The 21,658-nt window shown below is 48.7% G+C and overlaps 1 protein-coding gene across 1 annotated transcript; it reads left to right on the top strand.

Annotated features, from left to right (window-relative positions):
• Positions 1-15,501: 15,501 nt before the first annotated feature.
• TWIST1 (twist family bHLH transcription factor 1) lies at positions 15,502-17,927 on the top strand. Its single transcript, XM_075082979.1, has 2 exons — positions 15,502-16,513; positions 17,221-17,927. The coding sequence occupies exon 1, from the start codon at positions 15,571-15,573 to the stop codon at positions 16,468-16,470; it is 900 nt and encodes a 299-aa protein (XP_074939080.1). The 5' UTR covers positions 15,502-15,570; the 3' UTR covers positions 16,471-16,513; positions 17,221-17,927.
• The last annotated feature ends 3,731 nt before the right edge of the window (positions 17,928-21,658 follow it).

Here is a 21,658-nt window from a genome sequence, read left to right as displayed (position 1 = left end):
ATACTGTAATATTCCTTCTCTTTTCACTTGTTTCCTTGGTTTCTTTTTCCACTTGTTTTTGTTGACCTCCCTGACTCCACACATTGCATCTGCTCTCCAGTTGTCAGAATGCTTTTTTTCCAAGAGGCAGTTGGATGGTTAACACAGCTGGATCCTCTCTAGAAACTGGGGTGTTTCACCTCTTCAGATGGTTGGGGTTTGTTGGTTGTTTTTTTTTTCTAAAAATAAAATGAGAAAAGGAACTAAGAATGAACCATGTTCCAAAATCACCAACTGTTCACATGACCCAGATACATTTTACTGTTACCACTGTCTCAAGGAAAACAATGAAGACAAATTCTTTTAGGATAATGAAATCTGCAATTCAATATTCACTTCTTAGCACTATTTCTCTATGATCTCTATACAACTGTGCTTTCCACAGAATGATTAGATATCTTTCTCATATTTTTTTCTTGCTCATGTCACTGGATAAAATTAGAACTCTATAGGACACAGTCTTAAGAGATTCACAATGTTAACGTCTGTAACAGATAATTCAGAAATTACTGGTTTTCTCTTCTTGGTTCAATAACAAAACATTGGAATTTGTTCAGGATCCAAGGTTTTTCCATACTTGTGTTAAAGACTAGAGAAAAACAAAAAGAAAATGTTAAATTTATTTTTAAATACAAATCACAATCTGGATCCTGCATTATGAATCTTGATATTTAATGGATCACTGGAAATTTTGCAGCAGCAATACAGAACAGTAGTAACATTTTTACATGAGTCACTGATTCTAAAAATAACATTAGAACTTGAAAATGCAGTTGCGGTATAAGCCAATGAACACAACATCCAAACAGCACAGATAAAGTATCGAGATGCATTTCATGTTGCGTCAAAGACTTTGGAGGAGCCTCTCGGCCACCCATTGATTTACAGGAGCTGAGAACCTGATGAATGAGGCTTTAATTTCTTATCTTTCATGTTTTTCCAAAACTGGCAAGGATTTACCAGCGCAGTAGTCTAGATGCAATTTTTTTTAGACACCTGTGTTAAAACTAAAGCATGCCCTTGTGCCCACAAAGAGCTCCGTGAAATGGTGAGGTACCACACTGACCCATCACTTGGCCCATGGGGATGTGCTGTGGTTCTAGAAGCTCAGTCTGCTAAGAATATAAACAAATTATTGAAACATTGGAGACAAGCTGCTTCTTGGAATGCGATCCCATCTCCCTGAAATAACAAGACTGTGGGGTCCCTTCTCCCCTCATCCTCGTCTCAATCCAAGATAGCTGCATCATAGTCTGTGGAGTCACAGTGCGATAAAACAGCATGTCAGGATTGGGAAGCCAGCAAAACCCTGGCCCTGATGAAGAGTGAGCAAAACTGCTGCTAACTTGAGTAAGGCTAGGATTTCACCCACTGTAGAGGACAGCCTTTCCCTTGCTCAGAAACCCTGCTGCCACCAAGGCTGAGGCCAATCGCGGCCCTTTGGTCTCCCCAAAGCACTATGACATTATCACTGCATTAAGAACAAAAACCGACAGTGTCAATTACTTCTGGGAAAAGATAATAAGGGGTTTTTTAAAGCCTTAGAGCTGTTTGATCATAGTCCATTTTTAGATCCTGGTCTGAGGCGGGTTTGTTTATATTCTCTTTGCCCACTGAAGGCTGCCTTTTGGTAGAAAGTTTAGTTCCCTTGAAGCTATCACATTACGATTAGTATTCAGACATGTAAACCAAAAAATAAGTCTAAATGAAATCATATTTGAGAGACATTACCCAGCTTTCTAAGAGAAGTATAAATAATCAAACAATTTTGCAATCTATAGTCAGGCTGATCTTGTTTTACAGCTGCTCAACCTGAAAGCAGGTTTAAGCAAATTAGTGCTGGAAACAGAACAAAATATTATGATAGCACTGCAAACTCCTGCATCCACATTCTGACCAGCTACTACGGCCCCACGATTGGTGTTTATTATTGCATTTGTCAACGTTTCCATTATAAACACTCTAGTGTGGAGGGTTTACAAGTCAGCTATAAAAATTCCCTCCAGTATGAAACTTGATAAGTGAAGTCTTAGTCCAACAACACTTTTTTTTTCTTTTACAAACTTTAAAATGAATTAGGTTTTGAAGTCATGGGGGTACTAAGCAAAAGTGATGGAAAGAAGTTTTTGATTTATTTTTGTTCTCCTTCAGATCAGTGGTGCTTCTCAAAGAGATTTTCTATGTAGCCGTTTTGGTCCTTTCAATGAACTTAGACCTTTTGGATTTTTTTTTTTAATTAAAAATAGCCAAAATACTGAGGCTTAAAATGTGACTGCTGTGCATACTGAGTCCCCATTTTCATAAGAATTTGTTGTTTTTATTAGGCTTGAATACTACCAATCTGCAACAATGACAGCCAAGCTTTTCCTATTACCTATACAGCAGAACAGTTACAAGGGTGGATAGGTATGCTGATTACAATATTTTTGTAATACAGTAAAAATTGTTGTCTTTTCTAAAAAGTTGCTAAATATAATCAGTTCAGATTTTCTCTTAAACTTTACTCCAAAAAAAGAATGCTTGTTTCAGATATTGACATGAATATTCATCACAGCAGCATACCCAGAATAAAATAGTTGACCAAATAAAAATATTCAAATGCAATTGCCTTAAAAATGTAGCAGTTTAAGCATTGCAGCTCAGAGGTTGTTTAAAATCTTGCCTGTGTTTCATCCAGATCTGACTTTTTCCCTTCTCTATCCTAGTTTCAGGGATAGGTTTTGGTCTGGTTGGCACTACATTTTAAGCCCCTAAAATTTTTCACAACGACCACTCCACTGATCACCAGCCACAATCCTGTTCAGTGGTCCTTATGCGCCTGAAATTCCTATTCCTTCAAAGAAGTAAAAGTAGGGGATCAGTCCTGCAATGTTTACATTTGTATTGTCAATTTTCACATGAATATATACTTGCAAGGACAGAAATGCATTCAAATTGTTGTGTGCATTATATTATCTTATGTGTGGCTTAACCTGCTCTCAAAGGCTTCAGAGCCGTAACTGTGACTTGGAATATCTCCTCCTACACTGAGAGGTCTTGAATGGTTCCCACATCCAGTCATTGTAGTGCAGAAGGACAGGCTTCACTATTGTCACACAGAGATTTATTCCAAACCAAAGTAATCAGGCACCCTGAGATGCTAGGCCTGTTTATGCTTTTGTAATACCTCCGCCATAATTTCGAAAAGAGAGATAAAGAGCCGCCTGTTGGTTTAACTGTCTCTCTTTAGCTCTGAAAGAAGAAGAAAGATAATAATTGTCCATGTTACTCCCAGTTCCATTTTGTCTTGCTCCAAGCCTTACAGAGGTTCAAGGGAAGGTAATGCAAAGAGGAAATCTCTGCATGGAGGGTCTTCATGACAAACAAATGAACTGAGGGAAGGAGAAAAAGTTAATTCAGATGTTGACACTTTTTTCTTAGCATTGTTTACTTACTATACATTCTTTAGTTTTGTTAATGAATTCTGACCTTTGAAACCTAGAGTTAGAGGAAAGAGTGGTAACTATAGCACAAAGGATACAGGAATAAATATACCACCGCAAATACCGTCACTGCTTGAATACTTCAGACTCATGTGGGGTAGACGACGCCTCTGAACTGGATAAAAAGGTAGCTTAACAAAGACTTTCAAAACAAAGAGTGATTTAGGATCATTCATTTCTTGTGTGACCATATAAAGATCCTGATTTTTTGGATGTCACTGCTAAACTAAAGGGCATTCAAAAGTTGTGAACAGAAGCAATAGCCATTATTTTGGTCTTTGATGGCGAAACGAAGGTGTGCAGCTCCAGTAGCCCTCTTCTCTTCAGCTGTGCACTTACTGCTCATATCACAGTGCACTTACTGCTCATATCCAGTATTGCTGGAAAACAATATTGCATTTTACAGTGCCCTGGGATTCCTATGCAAGATCTCAAGTGCTTGACAGGACTGATTTGTGGAAATCCAGGTGCAAAGGAGGCACTGGGCCTTGCTCCCAGAGCCCTGCAGCAGGAAGGGGCCACGCTGCCTCCACAGGGTGCTTCTGGATAAAGCGCCAGTTGCAAAAAGCACCCATCCTGATAAATACAATGAGAAATTAGAAATATAAAGAAAAGTTTCAATACATGGACAGTACACAGAAACTTTTGCAAGTGTAAGGGAGACCCAACAAAGCCTTGACACCCCACTCCGACACAAGAGCTGGTGGCTCTTTGAACTCACCTTTTATCCCTCTGCGGCTCTGCTTCTCTCTCTCCTGGTGAACAGCGGGTCCTTGCAATACAAAGAATGTCTCCTTTAAAACACATTTGTTTGAAAAATGAACGCAAAACCCGGTAGAGCTAGATCCAGCCACAGCACATCAGATTTCATGTTGCAACAGTGTGCTACATTTTCTATTAAAGCTGGCGCCAGCGATGACATTCTGCCATTCAGTCCACTCTGTGTGGTTGTATATTTTCTTAATGAGGATTTGAAATCAGCCCCCATCACTTAACTGACAGTCTGCCAGAATTATGCCATCTTTCCAAATGTAGAGATCATATGATCCATCTGTTGTCTGCAGCCATGCAGGGGAAATATTTTCCAAAGAGAAATGTGGGTTGGCCCCAAAAGTATGTAATTATCCAAATGCTGAAGTGTTTCAGATGTTTCAAGGTGCTCTTGGACCTGATCTTGGCCATCTAAGCTCCTATGAAGTCTTTTAGAATAATGTACATAACTAAGCCATTGAGTTGGCAGGAAATTTTCAGAGTACAGAAATAATTGAAAAATTATTCTTAAATAGCTTTGAGCTGAATCAGAAATTTAGGACTCAGCAATATCATCTGAGACATTTTGGAGTGCTTACACTTTTAAGTAGCTCACATTTTGTTGTTAATATTATCACACATAAAACAAAAAGAAAATAACATTAAGTGAATATGCAGAAAGATGTTTTAATCTATTTTAATCATATTTTAATGATATGCCAGAACACTGCAATAGCTCAACATCCTTGGCTCTCTACCAGATGCAAGAGAAATTGTAGGATGACTAATAATCAGGGAGGAAAGAAAAAGAAAAAGAGAAAAATATGACTGAGAGACTGCAAAACAAAGGGCTATTTTAGATCTTTCCCTGCCTTACTTGAAGATTAATGGAATTCATTCATATTACATCCGAGCCAGTTTAAATTTTCTTTGCAGATATCTTGAATGTCGCCAAATATGATTAAACTGATAGTTTAGGTCCTCATCAGGTGCCATCTCCTTGACATAAGAACCCAGATTTTAATCATGAGCAAATGGAGCTTTCACTGAAGTACAGATAACTGTGCTTGAACTACTAAACCAAGCCTTGGTAAGATAGAGTTCAAGTCCTATTGCTGAAAACACCTTTACGAGTCCCAGGGTAATAAATTTGGAGGGATGTACATGTCTGTTACTTTATTCTGTCAACCATACGTGGGTTGACAACACCATCATTCAGTTCTCACAATTATAGGTTACACACATCCAGGAACTGAATGATTACAGTATCCCCTCTCAGATCACAACTGCCGTACCTATAGACTGAACCACATTAAACTGAGGAAGTTCTGTGATGTTAATAGCATGGGGTTTGCCCTTGGAGAGAAACGAATTCTACCAAAGCTATAATGAGAACATATGGTATTTGTCATATTTAAAATATACAAGCATATTTCCTGAAAAGCAGAGATTTCTCATATTCTCTTTGAAGGCAGTAAAAGCATGAATCTTCAGTGTCCCGTTGGCCAAATCCTTTGAAGGATCCAGTGCATAAGCCAAGTCTTTGACTGGGGAGGCTTTTGGAGCATAAGGTCAGTGTTCTTTGCCTCCAAGTTGAAAAGACATACTAGGTAGCTGAGAATGCCACAGAAAGTGAAAAGTTCTAATAACACCTCCTTTGACCCTGCCTCCCCTCCCAAAACACAGTTCTTGTGAAGCTATGGGTCATTAGCATTATTTATTGGGAGGGTTTCTGAATCACTTCCATACCACAGAAACACCCAATATCACCCCAAAGATGCAGTGTGGCCTCAGAGATGAAAAGAGGAGGCTTCATGCCCAAAGCCTTTTCTTTTGCTGAAAACATCCAATGACACGTTTTCAAACGACAGGAAGTCTACATGGAGATGGGTAATGTTTGCCTTGCAGCAGCATGGTGGAAATACTGGCAGCACCGTGGAGGTTTCCTAGTCAGTGAAAATCTAAGGAAAACATGAGCTACATTTGCTGTGGTTTCTTTCCACTCTACCTGTCTGGCATTGCTCTTCTGCGTCTGTTATGCAAATGGGGTGAAGTTATCTGTATCATTTGCCATGCCACAGCTGTTACTGGGGAGTCACTAGTCCATTCCCTTCAGTTTTGGTGCCCTTGCAGTAGCACCTATTCCAGCGTGGATTTCAGATTGCATTTTCAAATGCTCTTGAGCGAATTTTAACAGCAACTTTTTGTCATGTAATATTTTGCTAACTTTTATGACTTAAGGAGCTGTGGAAATCCTCCTTTTGCCTCAATGAACAGTTTGGGAGGATATGTGTGAAGAAATACAATGGCTCCCATAACCACAAGGAATAAAAAGGCATTTTCTCTTTCTTTATGGCAGTATAGGTTCCTTCTGATCTACACTAGGTCTGTGGGAATATGAAGGGCTGTTTCTTGTAGTGATAGCTGGGTGACTATTGCCTTCTTCCCTCCTGGCTATATGCCTTTGGATTGGCCCCTTACCCTTGATGTGAGCAATTATGAAGTACCTCCTATTATACATCTGATTTAGCCTTAAGAACTTAATTTCCCAACAGTGCGTCTAATCTTTAAACATGGTTATTTTTCTTCTTTTCTGGATGAAATTTACTACCCACAGTCAATTCTGTGCGGAAATGGTAAGACTTAGACAGTTAACCTGCCAGCTACACTAACAAATCAGATAGTTTGACATCCAGACCAGACTATTAGTTCCTGCAATGAACTGACAACATGAAACCACAGATGGAAGGATTTGGTGTTGCAAAATTTTACCTGCCAAATTGGAAGCTGCGTTGTCCTCTCGAAAGAGACAGCCCATTCTGGGGTGCATCTTAGAGAAGGAGAATGTGGCAGCTGTTTCACTTTGTACAGCAACATGACACAGTGTTATAGGAAAGAAAATACAAAAAATTATCTTAGTTGATTGAAATTAAGCCAAATGACAGTGTGCCATACCACAGCCACTCAATTACGTACATTGAATGTAGATAAAGTTGTAGTTACCCGTAATGGAATCTGGCCAGAAGACAACATCATGAGTCTTTCTAAGACACTAAAGGATCTCCATTGAGCAAAAGTTTAACATGTTGTCTGATAATAACTAGGTTGAAGGCCATTTGGGGATAAGCAAAATAGATCATAAATGTCACTGTAGATAGCATATGGCTGTACGCCATTGCAATATAATTGATCAAACTTCTATATCTCTGAAAGGAATGACAACCATTTTACTGTCAAATAATCCCCATTCAGCAAAAATTCCCGCAGACGTACATCATTCAAATTACCCAAACCTCTGATATAAGGAAGCAGTGCAGTGAACACTGTGAGGCTGTAGTGCGTTTTTATATTGTCTGCTTTTTTATTAAAAGGTGTGCTGGTAAATACTATGTATTGCTGTAGAGAAAAGGATTACCAGCTGAAGGTGTAAACTTCATTGTTTTGTAATAAAGCCCTTGCCCTATTCCACTGCACATCCTCTGCCTTTAAATTAATTACATCTGCTGTCACCAAGAGATGCATTAGCCCATTTGCAAAGTATGTAACAGCAAAGAATAACATTAGATCAGACATTAGAAAATTTCATAAGCCACTTGAATATGAATTGAGATATAAACCTGAACTTATTCTAGTCCAGCCTCTGCTCTGACTTTGAAAATCTGGGCCATATCTTACTGCTTAGGGTCCAGCCCATAGATGTACCACTGAGCTCAAACCATCTTTGCGCTTACTAGGTCAACATACTTTAATAAAAACATTTCTACCGTGAAGCAAAACATGGATGTTTTGAAGACTGAAAACAAATTACAACCTTCATGCAAAGGATTAATTTTTAATCATGGAAAATTCCACAAATCCAGCTAAATATCAAGGTACAATGACTGACCCTTTACTCCAAAGGCAGCCTCTCTTAAATATTTCTTTTTATTCAACAATACTCTCAGACTGGACCTGTTTTCATTTTTATTTTATTTAAAGTTTAATTGACCCATTTTAGGGCTTGATCCAAGCCCACTGAAACACTCCCCTTGACATCAAAGGATTTTGGACCAAGTCCTTAATGAATGCAAGCACAAATGTTCTAAAAGGAGAAATGAATATTTCTCTGCTGCTGACATGAACTATTTTTAGTGCTGCAAGGTCAGATAGTAGATTTTGGCATGAGAATATGTTTGAGAGAGATACTTTTCAAGGCAGAAGCAGAAGCACTGTAGTATTTTATAATACTGCATAGATACAAATACAAATGTTTGTCTGGAGGTCAGACTACATAGGCAGACGCATACATACATGAACAGCGAATGTGTGTTATTTTACTTTAACATATTAATAAACTACTACTTCTTCCGGAAAACTGCCCTAGAAGTTCGCTAATGAAGATTTGTGCTCTAGATCAGTTTCGTTGTGTGACCTTTTTTCAGAAACTAAAACTAGGGTATGGACCTATGGACAGGTCAATCTCTAGTGAGCAGAGTGCCTTGACTAATCATCATCCTCTTTTCTAGAGGTTGGCAAATGAGATTGGGGCTATAAAACGAGGGGTAATGGAGTACAGTAGATCTTTAAGCATTGTAGCGGCTATTCCATAGCACAAAAGGATTCTAACCTCCCTGCTTAGAAAGAATTACCTAGACTTTGATTTCACCCTGACTGCCTTTTCTGAAAGGAAATACAACCTGGCAGAGATGGAGATAAACCCCTGCTCCCTCAAAAAGTCTTCTAGCTGTAGGTAAGTGCCCTTAAAGGGAAGGTAAGTGTGGAAAGAATGAGATGAGTGTTCACCTCTGTGAACCTTCCCCCTCCAGGCTCCCTTCCTCTGCATGGCAACAGTCAGCCCCTGTGTGGTCTTGGGATGGGAGGAGGAGGAGGAGGAGGTGGATGGGTTCCAACTTGAAGACCTGGCATTTGATCAGGCTACCAATCAAAAAAACATTTCCATTTGCCTAGGAGAGCATATGTGTATGTTAGGACAACCTTCCAGGCCCTTTGCCTGACACCAGGCTTTGCTGCCTGCCTCAGAGGTGGAGGAGAGCCTATTACCCTGTCTAATGAACTCCTATGGGACTCCTGTGAGTCATGGTTGTTTCTTGCATGACCCTTTTTTTCATTTTCTTCCCTGAGATCCCAAGAGCAGCTGTAACTCTAAAGGAGACCACACTGAGTAAGAAGCACAGGGGCTTCTTCCCCAGGGTGCAGACATGGCTAATAGGGGAAAAGCCCACTTTCATGCTGAAATTCTGGTTCTAGGATTCTGACTCAAATTGCATGCACTGCAGGAAGAATTTGGGTCCACCCCTAGGAAGAAAGCTTTGTGGAATGCTTTATCCATCATCTGTGCCTGAGGTGCGCCCTCCCCCACCTTGGAATAAAAAGCAGAGTTTGTGGCTAAAAAGGCCTGAAATTTTATGGAATTTGCATGGGCCAAGTGTACTGAAAGATTGAATATATAGATTTGAGTAATGTGTGGGAGCAGGAAGAATAGGAAAAAGATGTATTTGCATAGTTCAGGAAAGATGGAAGAGATGGAAAGGAAAAAAATAAAACAAAGGAGCTGAAATAGCAAATAAGCTCCATTATTAATATAAATAACCATTATCCCCTGGAGTGTAGATAAGCTTGTTTTACTAAGCAGACTTTTCAGATTTAGACATGAAACCACATAAACAAGACCCAGAGTCATAATTAGGGGCAGAGCTCCACCACAGCATTAGATACATTGATCTCTTGCAATGGGAAGAACTGGTCTTCTCTGGGTTGGAGGAGAGGATACCACTCAGGCTTCCACCAAGCTACTCATTCTCTTCTTAAAAAGCCCCATCCACTGACATGATTTATTTCTGAAGCTGAATAAACATGTATGAATAAAAGATTTTATATTAAAACACGTGTTGCAAATCATTTCAGGTCTTAATTTATTAGGACACCTGTCTCCTATGTGGGATCGTTTGTCTGATAACGGGACATGGGAATTTCTCGGCCTTGCACTGAGGTGAAAATTGGGAAGAGAAGGCGATGCAGACCGAGGCGAAGCCCTGTGCGCAGGGGGGCGCAGCGCTCCCTCCGCCGGGCCGCGGCGGGGGCGGGCTGGGGCGCACCGGAGGGGCTGGGAGCACTGCGAGCAGGGAGGAGGCTTCCCTTCAGGCAAGTTAAGAAAACCAGCCGCTGTCACATCTTCCCGCGCCAGCAAGCCGTTAGGACGTGTAGAACGACTGCATCACAACGACCTTAAAAAAAAATAAAATAAAAATCATTGTAGTCATTTTGACAATGAAACTGCTTCCTTGAAGGAATCCCGTGTTATCCTTCTGTTTTCCAGAGCTTCCAAACGAAGCGAGTGGCAAAGCGCTGCGGGCTGGAACCACACCAGTGAGAAGTGTCCGTGCGTCGCTGAGGGTCTGTCTGCCGGTTCGCCCCCCTCCCACCCCGGGCTCCGCTGCCCCGTGGGGGCGGCCGTGCCGGTGCGGCACCGCGCAGGGAGCGGGGGGGGGGAACGGAGACCTCGGCGTCTGCGTCCTCCTGAGCGAGAAAAACTACTCGGGGCTCGCTGAAGCGCGGAGGCTTTGGAGGAATCTCTGCAAACAGCCCCGGCAGCGGGGGGGCAGTATCCCACGCCGGTGAAACTGGGGTGAAGGGACTTAGGCTGCTGCTGCAGGGACACGGCGGGGCGGCTTACCTGGGAGCCGTGCTCGCCGCCGCCGGCCGGAGCGGGGACCGGCGGGGAATCGTGCCCTCCGGTGGCCGCCGGCCGCACAGCCCGCCGGCCCCGCTCCCCCGCAGCCCCGGCCCCGGCGGACGGCCCCCGCAACCCCGGCCCCGCAATCCCGGCCCCCGCTATCCCGGCCCCCGCTATCCCGGCCCGGCAGCCTCGGTCCCGCAGCCCCGGCCCCACCGGTGGAGCCCCGCAGCTCCGCGCCCGCCAGGCCCAGGTAGGGAGGCTCCGTTAGTGGGCCCTTGGCAGCGCATCCCCGTCCTTCGTTGTACGAGCTGCCGCGGTTGAATAGGGAGAAAGAAAACGGAGGAAGAAACGGGAAAACGGGTCCCGCTCTCAGACGCTTTACATATCCTTCCCCCCCTTTTGCTGCTGCTGCACACAAGTTTGTACCAGGGCACAGCGAGAGCTCTCAGCTCACCTCTGGGTGTGCTTTGAACACGAAGCAAATTACAGCACGAATGTGAGTGTGGAAAGCTGCTGGGTGCTCTCTTGCCCCTTCTGAAGGGACTGGGTCTCGATCAGGCTTTCGCTTAGCATCTGTACAAGTTAAAATACCTGGCCACGGAAATTAGTGGGGAAACTTCAATTGATTTCGGTGGGCTTTGAAACAGGTCTTAAATGTACTTCTTCTGAGGAAACGCCAGACTGAAAACTTCATTAAAAACAATCAGGCAGCCTGTCTCTAAGTGTGTACATATGTAATAGTTGCATTGCTGAATATCCCAAGGAATCCCCACCAGTGAGAGAGTTTGGTATTTTACCACAGTGAACAGCCCTTGGGAGCTAAATTACAACGTGTGTATGTGCATGCCGTATGGGGAACACTGAACAGCCTATTGCGACCCGGTTGTAATTTTTGTGTATGCACGTAACACACTGGTGAGCAAGATTGTAGTAGTAGCCATCAGATCTTTCCATGTTAGTTCTTACACTTCTGCACTGATTTATAATCAGGCAGACAAAATTAGACTTTTCATTCATTCTTAAAAAAAATAAAGAAAGAACGAAACTGTTGGCCTACTCCCCTCAAAACATGTGATGTTGCTGCCTGGCTTCCGTGGACCTTACTTGCCCCAGCCTGAGAATGTCTCAGCAGCTGATGGGTGCCTACTCAAGGACCAGCATATAGTTGGGGGGATCTCTTCCAACTGTTTCCTTGTGACCAGCTATGACCGCAATGATCATCACAGCCCAACTTGTTCTGCCGTTCTGCGACGCTTATTCCTCATTTCATGTTCCTAGGAGTTTGTCATTTATTTAGCCCGATGTTCACACCCACACCTGTAATCTAGGTGTTTACATTACCAGTGTTATAGATTACTGCACAGGTGACAAAACACTGGAGTTCTCTGTGTCCTGACAGTGCCCTGACAGACCCCACAGCACATATTTTCCCGAGCTGAGGCCCAGGGAAGCTTGAAGAAATGGACCTGGAAATATCCGTGGAAAGGCCCTGGAGCTGCTTGTAGCTTTGCTTGCCACCTCCAAAGAGCGAAGCAGAGTTGAGAGCCTGCCCAAGGAGCCAGGGGAATCCTCACCCAAGACATGCCAATGCATAGCAGAGAACAGGACATGGCACCCTCCATCCCATGCTCCAGAGTGATCTGCGGGTCTACCTTGTGGCCTTTGGGGGTTCAAAACAGATGGTTTAACACTGTGTGACCTACACACTGATTACTGTTTTAGTGTGGAATAAAAAGCCTTCACCTCTATCCCCACCAGAACTGTATATTTCAAAATAAACCAGTGTTGACTTGATTTTCTTAAACTCTGTACAGACACTGCTCCTTTTCCCTCCCAACACAGGCATATGCATGTGCACTGCAAAAGACCAACCATACATGCACACGCACACACAGAAACACACCAGTATGCCTTTCTCTCTCACACAGCCCCCCAAACATGACCCTCTGACACACCCACCCTCCTCCTGACACACCCCAACACAAGGCAGGGTTGCTGCCCACCAGCAGGCCTGGGGGATCCAGGCGGGCTCCCACAGCCAGCCCAGCGGCAGGTCCCCTGGGCCAGACCGCTCCCACCACAGCTCGCCTGGCTTCTGCACTCCTGTGGTGGGTCTTGGCAGTAACAGCACGGGCTTCGTTTCCTTTGCTTTGGAGCACGTGAGTTGTGAGTCAAAGGCAAATAAAAAACCGAAACTAAAATGATGGGGTTTTCTGTGTAGTCATGGCTCACACAGAAGTGTGCAGGTCCCAGGTAGCACCACATGTGGTCTGTAACTACTGCTGGTTGCTTTTGCTGCAGTTTCCATGAAGAGTAACTGACCCTAAACCCAACCACCTACCACGGTCAACCCCTCTTCTCTCTTTTCAAGGTCACCTTCTCCCTACGTTTCTCTGTGTTCTCTAGTATTCCAAGCCACGCAACAGTCTCCACCTGTCCTTGCCTCTCCTGCCACATGGCAAGCAGGTGATGTCCCTCATCCCACTCAAAGCTCAGTTGACCCAGGCAAGCCATGCCTCCTGCCGTAGCACCAAACCCTCAGGAGACCCTGCCCCTCCCTCCTTTCAGGCAGCGGATGGCTTCCATCGATTTTGCTGATGTGGGGCTCCACCGTCCAGGCATGGGCTCAGTGTCTTCTTTCAGCGAGGGAATATGTACCCAACACCAGATTTGGTTTTGCATTTTGATCTTTTTTCTCTAAGAAGAAGGAAGGACGGACGGACGGAAGGAAGGAAGGAAGGAAGGAAGGAAGGAAGGAAGGAAGGAAGGAAGGAAGGAAGGAAGGAAGGAAGGAAGGAAGGAAGGAAGGAAGGAAGGAAGGCGATCCCCCCAGAGCTGCCTACAAATGTTCACCACCACTGTTTCCAACCTTTGCTCTGAAATGACACTGCTCAACACCCCAGAGGAGCACCGGGGCTCTGGGCACAGCCCAAATTATTGGTGAGAGGGGGGTGGAGGGAGTGCCAGGTCTTCTTACCTTGGGGGCAGCAGCTGCTGCCAACACAAGGGAACCCCCGAAGCTTTGTGGTGTCAAGATGAGAAGGCAGTCCTATAGGTCGCAGCACACACAGCAGGGCCAAGCCGAAAGCCAGGGAAGCTGTGCTTGCTAACCGTGGGTCTGCATGCCGGCGTGCCTTCCCTTGCCCGTTAAGTCAGTCCCTGTTTCCTCCCCTGGCCCTGTCTCCCAAAAAAGAAGGGTTAGGGCAGACTGTTACGTGCTCGCATGGCAGAACGGAAGACTCAAGGAAAGAAGCTCGCCCGGGGAGCAGTAGAGGAGCGGTGGGTGCCCGGCGGGCGCTGCGGCGGGGAGCGGGGCCGTCGGCCGGGCCAGGCCCGCTGCCCCTTGGCGGCGGCTGCCCCGGGGTCCCGTCCCCTCGCAGCGCCCGGCATGGGAGGCCGCTGCCGGGAGGGCAGGGAGCCCCCAAGCAGAGGGGGAGAGACGGCTCTTTTCCCCGGAGCGCTCTTACAGAAGCCTCGTCTTTTTCGTCCCCGGGATTTATCGCTTCTCTGCTGTTTCGTTCGCGGCCCCACGCCCGGGGCTGCCCCGGCTGAGCGGTCGCTGCCAGGCCGGCAGCGGAGGCGTGCTGTCCCCTCGCAGGGAGCAGCAAAAGTGCATCGCCCCGTTTATTAATGGATGGCAATTTCTAGCTTTCCCTCACAGGCGTTCCCCGTTTGAATCTGAGCTGTTGTTAAAAAGACACACCACCTGCTCTGTGCTGCCGGCGAGCGGGAAAGGAGGCACAAAAGCGGGGGATGGGGAGAAATAGCTTTGGCTGCAAACATAAAAGGGAATTTAAAATAAATAAGCTCGGTTCCCAGGAAGTGCCGGACTCGGGCGCCTTCAGGGAGGGCGAACTAAAGTGAGCGGTTGGTAGGCGCAGAGTGCGGGCGGAGAGGTCTGAACACCCTCCCGTCCTGCGGTGTGCCAGGCTGGGGACACGGATCCTCCCCGGGTTTCTCTTAAGCCGAGCTCAAAGACTGGTACGAAGCCAGCGCTCAGTTTCCCCGCTGCTTCCACCTCTGAAGACGGCTTTCTCCGAGCGCAGTCCTCCAGCCTGACAAGACAAGGCTGTGCCGTTCCCCCTCCCCAGCACAGAAATGTGCTGCTCCCTCGGAAAGCCAGACCCCGGGGGCTCTCGGTGATGGGAGCGCCGTGTGTGCGAGAGCGGGACAAAATTAGGATGTGCCTGGATGCTGCCCAGCGGGTAATTTCCCTTTCCTCCTTTTCGCTGCAAGCCGTGCCCGCTGCGGAGGGGAAAGCCCGAGAGATGCGGGATGCCCCCGGCGGCTCCGGGGCCGCCGCCCCGCAGCGCAGGCACTAGGCGGCCCCCCGGCCCCTCCGCAGCAACGCAGGGGGTGCACAGGCACCCCCATAACCTCCCGCCCCGGCCCCCCCTGCAGCACCCCAAAGCCGAGTGTGAACGGAAGGAGCCTGAGCGAGCAATCGCGGAGAGGGAAGCCGAGAAAGGGGTTGGGGTAAGGATGTATGCGCGTGTGTGTGGGGGGGGAGGCCAGATCACTTGTGAATGGCTTGAAAAAAATAATTGGGGGAGGGTGTGGAGGGGGGGAAGCGGAAACTTTCCTATAAAACTCAGCAAAGTCCCTCCTCTCCACGTCAGGCCAATGACACTGCTGCCCCCAAACTTTCCGCCAGCAGGAGCTATAAGAACCTCCAAGTCTTCAACTTTCTCCCAATCCCAGACACCTCGAAGGGGCTCCAAGGAGGGATCGGGAGGGATTTTTTTTTGGTTGGCTTTTTTTTTTTTCCTTTTGGATCCTGATGCCATCCCCCCTCCCCCCAAAGTGAGGTCCTCCCTCCCTCCCTCCCTCCTCCTCCTCCTTCTCCTCGCAGGCCAGCGAAGCAGCCGATCAAGGGGGAGCTGGCGGGTTAGGTGCCCCCCTCTTCTCCCTGCCCTCCCCCCCCTCCCGGCCCGCTTCTCGCGTCTCCCCCCAGAGATGATGCAGCAGGACGAGTCAAACTCGCCAGTCTCCCCCGCCGACGACAGCTTGAGCAACAGCGAAGAGGAGCCGGACCGGCAGCAGCTGCCCAACAACAAGAGAGGGGGGCGCAAGCGGCGCTCCAGCCGCCGCAGCGCCGGCGGCGCCGTCGGGGCGGCGGACGAGCCCTGCAGCCCGGCCCAAGGCAAGCGGGGCAAGAAGTGCGGGGCGGGCGGGGGCGGCGGCGGCGGCAGCAGCAGCGGCGGCGGCAGCCCCCAGTCCTACGAGGAGCTGCAGACCCAGCGGGTCATGGCCAACGTGCGGGAGCGGCAGCGCACGCAGTCGCTGAACGAAGCCTTCGCCGCCCTGAGGAAGATCATCCCCACGCTGCCCTCGGACAAGCTGAGCAAGATCCAGACCCTCAAGCTGGCCGCCAGGTACATCGACTTCCTCTACCAGGTCTTACAGAGCGACGAGCTGGACTCCAAGATGGCAAGCTGCAGCTATGTGGCCCACGAACGGCTCAGCTACGCCTTCTCGGTGTGGAGAATGGAGGGCGCCTGGTCCATGTCCGCATCCCACTAGCAGGCGGCGTTCCCCACCCGCATCCCCCCGGCAGGAGCCCTAGGTAAGGCAGGGACCCCGAAACCGGCGGGGGGGGAGGGGGGGAAGCTGCGGGGCCGCCGACTGCGCCGCGGGTCGGGCACGCGTGGCCGTGGGGCGAGAGGGGCCCTTTCCGGCCGGCGGGGCCTGGCTTCCAGGGCCGGCCGGAGAGCTGGGCGGCTGGAGGTGGGCCCCCCCCCACACCCCACCCGCGCCACGGCGCGTCCCTCCCCTTGCGCGGCCCGAGGTGCGCCCCCCGGGCCCGCGGGGCCCACGCGTGGCGGGGCGCTGCCGGCGGCCGGCGGGGGTGGGCTGCGGGCGGGGAGGCGGCGGTGCGGGTGTGCCCCAGCCAGATGGGGCCGGCCTGAGATCACTTTTTCACCAAACGCTGCGGAGCCAGCGGGGCTGCTGGGATGGTTCCTCCTGCCGCTGCTGCTGCTGCTGCTGCTGCTGCTGCTGCTCGTATTTTGAAGTGAATCTGTGCGCGCCTCTGTGCTTCCCGATGAGCGCTTCCTACCGCCCCGGCAGCCCCCTTCCCTCAGCCGCGACACCGCTGGCTGCCGGGCCGGGGTGCCGCACGGTCACCGCACCGCCCGCGGGGCAGAGGCACGCCTTTCTCCCTCCTCTCTTCATGCCCCAGATGTGTATTCACAGAGCCAGAGAGGTGTAGGTAGATGTATGTGTGTCTTTCGTTTCAGTAACGAGTTTTCCGCCCTCTCTGGGTTTTTGCAGATGACATTGCTCCCACAGAAGGAGAAAATGGACAATCTAGAGACTCTGAAGTTGGATACGATTTTTTTGGTCTTGTCTTAAAAAAAAAGTACCAAGGATTTCTTGGAAATTGGAAGAGCAATATCCAAATTCAAAGCAGGGCGTGGGGAGCACTTAAGGAAAGAGAAAGAGACAAGGGCTTTGGACAGTGACTACCCTTTGGGCGTCGGTACAATCCACACATCTCTGCATTCTGATAGAAGTCTGAATCGTTCGATTTTTTTTTAATTTTGACGAAGAATGTTGGAATCTAACTTTTTTTTTATTTGCCTTTTTTTTTTTTTTTTTTTTTTTTTTTGCATGCATTCCCAAGAGGTCGTGGCCTATGAGCCACTGTTGAAAGGAAATATATTACTGTGGACTTTCTTCATTCTTGAATGAAACCAACCAACCAACCAAAAAAAATCCCTGTAGAGATGAAAACATTTTTTTTTTTTTAAGGGGGGAATAAGCTGGGCTCAAGCTGTTATATACCCGGTTCCTAACTTTTTTATTATTATTATTTTTCCTCTGAGAAAAAAATAAACATTTTATTTATTTATTGATGACCCATGTTAAAATGCAAATAGATCCGGTGTCTAAATGCATTCCTATTTTTATGATTGTTTTGTAAATATCATTGTATATTATTTTTCTGCAATAAATAAATATGACTGAAATTTTAATAACCTTAAAGTTTGGTCTTTCTGAGAACTCAGGGTTGGAACTGGAGATAAATACCTGCTTGTTGAGCTGTAAAGACACCCAAGAGAGAGGGGGGCACTAGTATAAACAAACCAGGCGAAAAACGCAAATAAACTAGCTACTGACAGACACAAGCATGTTATTTATTGAGACAGCTTTATTATTCTGCGCTGAAGCTCACTGCATTTGGGGGGGGTGGTGGGGGAGTTATTCTTTCTTCTCTCTTTCTCTCCGCCTTTAATCTTAATGCCAAGCGCCGCAGAGTTCCGTGGGGAGCAGAGCTTTTGCTGCCGAGCTCCAGCGCTGCCGCCGTGCTTTGCCCCCCCGATGTAAGGCAGGAGCGAGGCCCATTCCCCAACCTCCAGAGCAGGTATTTTTGCTGATATCCCCGAGGAAGAGGCACCCGTTTTAAACAGGGATTTCGCGCATCCACAGGCAAAGCAAGATAAAGTGAGATTGGAATAGGGAAGTGTCTAGCGGAGTGGGGTTTTCCGGTGGAAGTGATGTTTGACTGCTCTGCTCTCTGGGGTTTTGTATAATATATAGACTAGCCATCACATTTTTTTCGTTGTACAAAGGACAGAGGGATAGGCTAACCCTCCCTCTTCTCCTTTTCTACATGCAGGGCGCATGTTGCCTCTGTTTTCTCCTCACGGTACCCTCCGCGGGGTCCCCATGTGCGGCCAGACCCCACTTGTAGGAGAGAGGAAACCTCCAGCTTTGAGGGCTCGGAAGGAAAGTGAAAAGGGAAGTTGTTCCAACCAAAAAAAAAAAAAACAAAAAAAAAAACACAAGACCAACCTCAACCCAAAACAAACCTAAACCCCAACCTTTATAACCGGACAGCTAATTCTGCCCCCTGCTGTCACTTGCTCATCTCCCAGCGCTTCGCAGCCGGCCCACGCCAGGGGAGCACCCTGCGAGGGGTGTGTGGGTGCGCAGGGGTGCCTGCCCCGGCCCTGGGAGCTGGGGCAGAGTCCCCCTGCGGAGACAGAGACCCTGCTGTTGGGATTCAGCTAGTGCCTAGGGTAAATAGGATGGGGTGTTTTTTTTCAAAACAAAGCCTGTTTTTTATAGCCCAGGTTGAGTTGACTTTATTGCCTGAATGTTTTTGTTTTCCATATCCACATATTACCGTCTATTGCTGACATAACAGTATTATGAATTTAATATCGTACATATTTTTAGGCCAGTGCGCAATGTTTACAGTAGAGAGCCCGCAGCGCTTGTTTGCACTGCCGGATTAGTGAGGACTTGGAAATTGGATGGGGGCTCTGGTGGTCGCGGCCCTCCGTGATAGAGAGGAGGGGGAGCCGCCGCGAGCTCCCGGGGGATCGCTGCCCCCTCCCCCCCCCGGAACCCCCCAGAGCCCCGGCACCCGCAGGTCCCTGCTCAGCGACTCGCACATCTCGAAAAAAACCCCGCTCGTATGCAACCCGGCTGTCGAGGAGGAGGTAAAATCTGTCCGCGTTACTTCGGCTGCAGCAAAAGCCAGGGGCAGGGGGAGCCGACGCGGGGCTCTGGCCATGAGGCTGGGGGGCATTTGAGGGGTTTTGGGGGGTAGTTTCGGTTGTTTCTTTAGGGGGAGAAATCACATCGGGGAAAGAGGGGAGAAAAGCCCCACGTTTAGGAAGAAAACAGGTTCGGAAAAACCGAGATGAGCTGCTCAGTGCTGAGGGGGAAGGCGCGTTTCGTGGACAGGGATACCTGCGAAATACAAAGGAGGAATCAAGCGCGTTTTGAAAACCCTGGGCATCCCTCGAAATGGGCCGAGAAATCCGAAACAACTCCGCTTGGTGGACCCGAATCTGACTGACTCTGTCGCAACCGGCGAGCAGCCTCTCTGGCCCAGCCTGTGCTAACCCTTCCCAGCAAGCCGAAACACCCGGGTGAGAAAAATCCCCAGTTCCCGTCCATGGGGGTCATGCCACCGCCGGATCTCCCCGCCTCACCCCTGGGTCCCCTCCAGCCGGGCCCCTGAGACGCCGAGCAGCCGGGTTGCCCAGGCGGTGCGCCTTCCCGGCTGCGAGCCGCTACCTTTGCTTTATTTTAAAAAAATCATAAAAAAAGGAGATAATCTTGATTTAAAAATACAAACGTTGCCCTTTCCTGGGTTGGAACTGGGGACGGCAGAGGCCTGGTGCTGCTAGGGCTAGAGCCAAAAGCCGATTAAGTCAGAGTCAGACTTACCGAAGGAAAAAAAAAAAAAGTCTATTAATTTGTCTTTGGGGAATTTTAAACACTCTTGCAATCAGAAAATGAACTCTGCCTTTGGAAGTCCTGATTGATTGTGCTTCTTTCTCCGAGGACAGCACTACGTCCCGTCTATTTCGCAGACAAGCAAAACCCGAGCGGAGAAGAGGTGCGGGGTCTGCGCGGGCTGCCCCATGGCCCGGCCCGGCCGGGCCCGGCGGGCGGGCGGAGGCGGGGGGTGCTCGGCGCTGCCCCGGCCGCCGCGGGTGCTCGGCGCTTGCGCCTCCTGCGGGGCGGCGGCCGGGGGGCGCCGGCCGCCGGCCCTCGCACATTCCTCGGTTTGGCAGGGGCCGCCCCGCTGCTTTCTCCAGGCCGGTATCGGATTCCTCCCAGGCGTATGATTTCACTTGAAGTCCTGCCCAGGAGCCCCTTCAAAGTGCACGCTTGTCCCGCTCCCATGATGTCAGGCGGTTTTCCCTGCATCTGTAATTTTAAGCAAAACAAACAAACGCGCGGTCGAGGGGGTGCGGGGCGGGGGGGGGGCGGGGGTAGGGGGGAGAGAACGGGAGGGGGGACACAGGAGTCACGGAAAAACGCCCGGGGGAAAGCGCATGGGGAGCGGGGCTCACCTGCGGGCCCCGGCATCGTGGGCACCTGCCGCCCGGGGGGGAGCCACCGCGGGGCTCGGCGCCTCCGGGAGCGACTCCCGGGGCAGGGGGCTCAGCTCCCGGCGGCGGTTCCCATCCCCCATCCCCGGCCTGGCGCTGCTGCCAGCCCCCCTCGGGGGGCTGCGGCCGCCCGGTTCACACGGCGCTCCTTTCACCTGCCCCGCTCCGGCGGGCAGCGGGCCCGTCGCGGGGAGCGGGAGCGCTCCGCCGTAAATTAGCATCTTTGGGGAAGAGGGTGGTGGTGGTGACGGAAAGTCCAGTCCCACCCCGCAGAGGCATCCGAGAGGCTACGGCGAAAAAAAAACCAGGGGCGCGCACATCCACATCCCACCAGAACTTGTTTTATTTGCTGCACAACATAACCTGCCCGCAGTAAAACATGGCACAGGATGTATTTTACATTAACTTCTGCACCAGCTTCTTTCGACTTCGGTCCACTTAGTGTTCTTGGCAAATCAAAGCACGTGTCCTTTGAAGAAGGTGTGTAATTGGAGTTTAAGGCATGTATGGAATTCCCAGATGTCTATAAAGTAAGAAGGAGCATTTGGCAGGTCACTTGAAGGTGGAGCAGGTTTAAAATCACTTGTGCAAAAGTCCCCCTTTTCTTTTTTAAAAGCAAACAGCCGGCCATTTATAAGGACCAAGTGATCGCGATTGCGGGGGGCTTAGAGTTTAGAGCGGTTTTACAGAGCAGGAACAATAAAGCTCCGGAAACACGATGATGATAACACTCGCCTAAAAATCCGAAGTAAAACACAAAACAAACCCAAAATATTCAGACCGGAGGAAAAGCTGTCCGTTCTCCCAGTAATTCCCTCCGCCCGGTCAGAAGGGCTTGCACCCTTATTATTTTG

Source organism: Phalacrocorax aristotelis, chromosome 2, assembly GCF_949628215.1.
Source record: "Phalacrocorax aristotelis chromosome 2, bGulAri2.1, whole genome shotgun sequence".
NCBI lineage: Eukaryota > Metazoa > Chordata > Aves > Suliformes > Phalacrocoracidae > Phalacrocorax > Phalacrocorax aristotelis.
Note: the sequence above shows the minus strand (reverse complement) of the source record. Positions and strands in the feature narration are given on the sequence as shown.